General features: G+C 44.5%; 1 protein-coding gene across 1 annotated transcript; it reads left to right on the top strand.

Annotated features, from left to right (window-relative positions):
• The first annotated feature begins 5,518 nt into the window (after window positions 1–5,518).
• Window positions 5,519–6,319, top strand: LOC131327678 (uncharacterized). Its single transcript, XM_058360823.1, has one exon. The coding sequence runs from the start codon at window positions 5,519–5,521 to the stop codon at window positions 6,317–6,319; it is 801 nt and encodes a 266-aa protein (XP_058216806.1).
• Window positions 6,320–6,892: the final 573 nt, after the last annotated feature.

Below are 6,892 nucleotides of genomic sequence, written 5' to 3'. Positions count from 1 at the left end.
CCTGCGCCTTGGATTTTTTCGGAAATTGGGAGCAACACTTACCGTTGGTGGAGTTTGCCTACAACAACAGCTACCAAGCAAGTATCGAGATGGCACCGTACGAAGCTCTATATGGTCGACCCTGTCGATCCCCAGTCTGCTGGACAGATGCTGGAGAAACGGGATTGATTGGACCCGATTTAGTACGGGATACCACGGAAAAAGTCAAGACCATCAGGCAAAGAATCCAAACCGCTCAGAGCCGACAGAAGAGTTACACAGATAAAAGAAACCGACCATTGGCCTTCGCAGTTGGAGATCATGTATTCCTGAAAATCAGACCAAAGAAAGGAGTCATCAGATTTGGGAAAAAGGGAAAGTTGTCGCCACGCTATATTGGACCTTTCGACATCATGGAGAAAATTGGGAAGGTTGCATATCGTCTAGTGCTGCCACCACAGCTAGATAGAGTACATAACGTGTTCCACGTTTCCATGCTCCGCAAGTATCTCGCATTGCCCACACATGTCCTTAATTGGGAAGACCTCACCATCGAAGAAGATGCGACGTACGAAGAAGAACCAATAGAAATCCAGGACCGAAGCGAGAAGACAATCCGAAACAAGACCGTAAAGTTGGTACGAGTTTTGTGGAAGCATCGCAGTTCTGAAGAGACCACTTGGGAGAGAGAAGAAACCATGAAGATGAACTACCCTCACCTGTTCAAATCTGAGCGTGCACCTAATTTCGAGGACGAAATTGTTTAAGGGGGATAGTTTGTAACGACTCTAATTTTTATTAAATAAAAATTTCATTTAAATGTTGTTATTTCTTTTTATTACTTGACATTACTTTAAATATTTCTTTTAATTCCGTTAATTCATCATAATTAAGTTTTAGTCCTTTTAGAATTCTTTCTTTTGATTAAAAGTCTTACTTGGCTAGTAGAGTTAATTTCCAATCGACTAGTTGGAAAAACCAAACTACCATTTCTCCTAGTTACACTTCCCGAACCCTAATTGGACCTTTTTGACCGTCTTGGAGCCTTTTGAACCCCCTGAACCCTAATTGAACCCTTAGACTTTTAGAGGTAATCATTATACCCCATGACAAGTCATTTCAAACCCTAATTATAACCATATTCCTTTACCCTTTGGTCCATAAATGCTAGGGAAATTTTTGACCATTGGTCATTGGTTATCAAGTTACCAATAAGGCTTTGATTTGATCATACAAAATCATGGGCCAAGGAAGCTCATCATTTTACTTCCAAAACTAGTTAACCTAGCCATGCATGCATGCAACCCTAGGATTTTAGCCTTAAAAACCTATTAAACCTAGACTTACTTTCCTAGACACACATATATATACATGTACACATATATACATATATATATGTACCAAAAGAGAGAGAGAGAGAGAGAGAGAGAGAGAGAGAGAGAGAGAATCCGAAGGAGAGAGAGAGGAGGGAGGCCGGATGGGGAGAGAGAGGGGGAGTGTGTGTGTGTGCAAATTTTGGACACTTACACAAGCTACTACTTGACAACCCATGACTAGACCACTTTAAGTATGATCCTAGCCAATGATGTTATTCTTTCTTACAAGCCAACCCATTCTAGGATTTGACAAGCCATGGAACCTTCATTATAACCTAGGATTTGGCCTATTATTGGATTGACATGTGAGGAAAGGCTAGGACTTTGACTAAGGTCTTGAAATGACAAGACTATGGAGCAAATCCATGGGGAAAAGAGAGGAGAGGGAGGCCGGCCATATGGAGGGGGGAGGGAGCCAAGACTTGTGCCTATAAATAGCAAGCTCACTTCAAGTTCAACTCACACCTTCACTCCTTTGCTTTCATTCCTCTCCAAAAACCATTTCCATTTCCAGACAGCTTACTGCCCTCCACAAATCTTCATTTTTCTCCTGCTTAAAGTAGTTTTTGGAACCAACTCTCTTCGAAAAAGTTGTAGAACACTTCGAAACCTTCAAGTTAGACCCAAGACCCATCCCAATCGGTGAAGAAATGACAAAGATATTGGCATCCAAAGTTCAGTAAAAATCTCGGATTTCCATTTCCAGACAGCATACTGTCTCCTCCTTTATCACCATTTTTCTCCTACCTAAAGTAGTTTCTAGGACCAACTTCCTTCACGAAAGTTGTAGAGCACTTCGAGAGCTTCGATTTCAACCCAAGAACAATCATATTCGGCCAAATATTGACCAAGTTACTGCCATCCAAAGTTTGGTCCAGATTCGCAAGTTTCACCGCCCGTAGAAATCTTCCAACTAGCTTATTCGGCCCCGACTAGTTTCGGATCAAGGTAGATTTTCTCTACTCGCTTCCCTAAGTATAAGTAAAACCCTAGTCCAATAACTCTACGTATAGTATAGAATCTACGTTAGAAAGTAGCATGTTCTTGATTCAAAGTATCAATATCATAGATAAGATTATCTATTGTTTGGTTTCAAGTAGATAAGCTTATCGTTTAAAATGCATGATTGTCAATAAGTTTATCTCACTAATGGAGGTATGAGCATGTTAGATAAATGACTTTATCTCAAATAAACATATGTTGTATTGAATTTCTCAAAAAGTAAGATAGAACGATTTTCGAAAGATAAGATTTCAACGCTTGATTTGAAGTATTCATATTTTGATCTTTTCGAGCATGCTTAGTAATATTGAGTTGAATGATCTTGCTAGTATAGTTTCAATGAATGAGTTATGCTTATTTTTGTGAAAAGTCCTACCGCGGAGTCTATGCATGAAAACGTGACACGGAAATCGAGAAAGTTAGAAACGTGACACCTAGGGTGTGGTTAACGAAAAGGCGTGTTTTGAAAAGGTGAAATGTTTTGGAAACCGCATTGTGGCCGGACATGGTAGCCCATTGTGTGGTGTGTGTTTTGTGTGCCAATGGGAACCCGGTGCGGCGGAACCATTGTGAGGATACTCGGGAGACCGGAACGGCGGAACCGAGGTCGGGTGTGTGGCTTGGTTATCCGCGGAGAGGAGCTAATGTAAAGTGTGCCAATGGGAACCCGGTGTGGCGGAACCATTTTGAGGATACTCGGGAGACCGGAACGGCGGAACCGAGGTTGGGTGTGTTAGAAACAGATTTCGAAAATGTTGATTTGGTTATGAAAAGTGAAAATGGAGACACGGTCTACGATGAGTCGCGTAGGAGAAATACAGAAAAACATGGACACCAACGATACTTGAATAGTGAATGTGGATGTGTGATTGTTACTATTTGTCGTTATAATTTACTGTTCGTAAGGTATGAGTCAGCGGGTAGGGTTTATTCTATTGAGCTTTTGTAAGCTCACGGTGTTACCTTTGGTGACCCTGACATATTATATTGGTGGCGACGCCGGTATAATGTGTCAGACCTCATAGATGAACAGGGTGAACACTATACCTTGGAAGCTTTCGGAACCGAGGAGCTGGCCAGAATGGAAGAAGAGGCGGAGCAGTAGATAGCAACCCTAGTCTACCCTCCTTTTGTTTAATAAAGTACTCTTGGGAGAATTATGTTGTAATATTGAGCTAGACTCTATTTAGATTTTCAATGAAATTGCTTTCTTTAACGTACCCAAAATTGGGGGCGTTACAACTTGGTATCAGAGCTTTAGGTTCAAAACCTCGGCCATGGGTAGAATGGGTAGATCCATAAGATAGTGTGATCGTTGCACAAACGAGAATTGAGTTTAAGTTTACCGTCCCAAATTGGGTGGAATTCTGTCAAAACAATCTTCGGATTGAAGCAAGGCGCGGAATTGGCAGTACAGCCGAGCTGGGAATTCCCGAACAATTGGATGATGAGTTAAATCAAGAATCGAATGTGGAACTAAAGATTCAAAGTATTTCGTTAGGAATTAGTAAACCTTGCCCTAAGATGTTACTAATTGAGGTTAAACTTTTTCTTGTAGATGAATCCCTACGAAATCAACCTCCTAGCTGAAGCTCACCAACTTGCAAGCACCATGCGATCAATGACGAACCAACTCGTAGGGGATCCTTATTTCCCCTATGTTTTCCCCTACACCTATGATCACTACCAGGAGCATGGCACTCTCATACTCCCCGTAAATGAGGAGGACGACGCCGAGGCAATACCCGTCCTTGTCCAAATAGCACCCCCCAATGACGTGGAGTTCCTAATTGAGGGAGACGATGCTGAAGTAGCACTTGCTCCCGCTCCAATAGCACCCCCCGACAACATGATTGAGGAAGTTGAGGAGGATCCCGAGGAAGAAGATCCCGATGAGGAGGATCCAATAGAGTGGAAATCGGACAATGAACTAGAAATTCTAGAGGAGGATCCAGCATGGGTCATGCCCGACTTCATGGACATAATCGCTGACTCGGGAGATGTACCACCCCCACCTTTTGAAACCGACATAGGTGCAATTAAGGTTGAATTTCCAGACACCTTCTAGGCTTGTTTAGAAGACTTAGCATGTGGATTAGGCCTTTTTGTTGTAATCGAAATGCTGTAAGAAGTTTAGGCTACTACAAGCCAATTATGTTGTACTCGTTTCCCTAAGTAATGAAAATCGCATATTTTTTCTACCATGTGCTTATGTGTACTTGTTTCTCTTGTTTATATGTCATCTACTCGATATACCGTTAAGTCTAATATATAACTTTCCTTATTGATAGATGTCGAGTAGACCACAAGGAGGATGCCCACCTTTCGCCCCACGAGTCTTGGCCAACTATCGGTCACTGCTAGTACCAGAGTACCCGGGACCAACACCCCCACCGGAGGATGACATGGAACTCTATGAGGTCCCAATCACTTGGGAGATACCCCCATCAGTTGCAGCTCCCGAGAACCCTCCACCTGCCCAAGTTCCTACACCACCCATACAGCACTTCGAACAACCATACGACTACTTCACATCTGATCCCGAATTGCAGGCTGCAATGCTGAACCTCTCCCAGTACTACCCAGAGCCAGTGGAGGAACCAACCATCCCGACCATGGAAGAACTGCTCGCACAAGAACGTGAGCGTCTTCTTAGAGAGGAGACCGCTGCTGAGAGGAGCTACAAGATGTGGCTGAGAGAAGTCTTTGGAATCAGCCCACCCTAGAAATCGAGGCCATGAAGTAGAATAAAGCTTTGTAAGCCGTAAGGCCGTGTAGTAGAAGCCTTGTAGGATCGTTTCATCTTGTGTTAGAGAAATCTTGTCTTAAGTCTACTTGCTTTATAGTAGAACTCTATGCTCTTGAATGTAACCTTTTGTTTATCTATGAAAAAGTTGTTTTTAGCAAAAGAGTATCGTTGCATACTATGTGATAAATTGCTTTTAACCTTGACTAGATATACCTTTGCAAAAAAAAAAAATGTTAAAGTAGACTAAACTCCCTTTTTCAATTTTTACTCTTAGATGGTGAACACACGCAACGGAGTAGGACACGAAAACGGAGGACCCTCAAACGCCAACCCCGACCTAGCCTAGATCATGCAAGCGTTCATAACTGCCCTGAACGCCAACCGGCAAAACCAAAATCATAACGACGGACCAATGAACAGAACTCAAGCAATGAACGAGTTCTGCAAGCGACGACCCCCGACTTTCCATGGAGACACCAACCCTGTCATAGCCGAGACATGGCTCAATGAGGTCAATATGATCCTCAGAACCCTAGGGATCACCAGGGATGGAGACCGTGTGGCCTTGGCCACCTACCAGCTAAAGGGAGAAGCCCGATACTGGTGGGATCTGATGGAGGCAACTCATGATGTTGACACCATGACGTTTGCCGAGTTTGAAGCTCTGTTCCTTGACAAGTACTTCCCCACGCCCCTTCGTCTGGCCAAGGAACAAGAGTTCCTAAATCTGAAACAGGGAACGATGACCGTTACCCAGTACGCGGCCAAATTCGAGGAACTATCCTGTTACGCCCAAACTGCCATCGCAACCGAGGACAAGAAAGCAAGAAGGTTCGAATGGGGGCTGACCACCGCTAGAAGAGCTGTGGTGGCTCAAGCTTTCCCCACCTATGCTGATGTCGTGAAGTGTGCTCTTCGGTTAGAAAGCGAGGAGAATGACTTCAAGACTCGATGGAGGAAGGCGACAGGCAACGTTGGCGGACCAATCCGAACCCAACCATCCAGCAACAACCGTGGACCCTACCCTACTAAGCCCTTTACCCTGATTCAGAACAACCAACCTTGGAGGGCTACTGCACTAGGGCGTGGTGAGCCGCAGAGAGTCGGCCAAGACAAAGCATCGGTTCAATGCTTCAACTGCCAAGCCATGGGCCACTACAAGCGTGAATGCCCCCAGCCTCCGAGAGAAAGGAATGGGAGCTTTGGAAATTAGAGAGCTCAACAACCTGGACAGGCGGGGTTTGTGAAACCAAACCCTGGAGGCCCAGCACAGCTGCAGAATGGGCAGAACAAAGGGAAGTAGCCCATGGGAGCACCGCAGGGTACTGGAGGGCGGATCTTTGCGCTACAGACTGAGGAGCAGGAGCAGGATCCCTCTGTGATCCAAGGTACGCTATTACTGTACAGTACCTGCGTGCAAGCCTTGTTTGACTCTGGCGCATCACATTCATTCATATCTTCTGCTTGCTTAACTGCGTTAGCACTAGAAACAGAACCCCTAGGTACAAGTACGAAAGTCACATCACCGTTGGGGGGGAGTATAACTGTCAGTCTAGTGTGTAGAGGGTGCGAGTTAGAAGTAGCCAACTTACATCTGACCTGCGACCTCAGAGTGATAGACATGGCGGATTTCGACGTAATCCCAGGAATGGACTGGCTATCAGCTCACCGAGCAGTCATAGACTGTCATCAGAAGACAGTGACGGCTTATACCCCAGAAGGGACTCGTTTCCGTTTTAAGGGGGATAGACAAACCATGAGTTCGACGACGGGAAGATCAAGGTGG

This window comes from Rhododendron vialii, chromosome 5a (assembly GCF_030253575.1).
Source record: "Rhododendron vialii isolate Sample 1 chromosome 5a, ASM3025357v1".
NCBI classification, from domain to species: Eukaryota; Viridiplantae; Streptophyta; class Magnoliopsida; order Ericales; family Ericaceae; genus Rhododendron; species Rhododendron vialii.
This window is presented reverse-complemented; position numbering and strand designations above follow the sequence as displayed.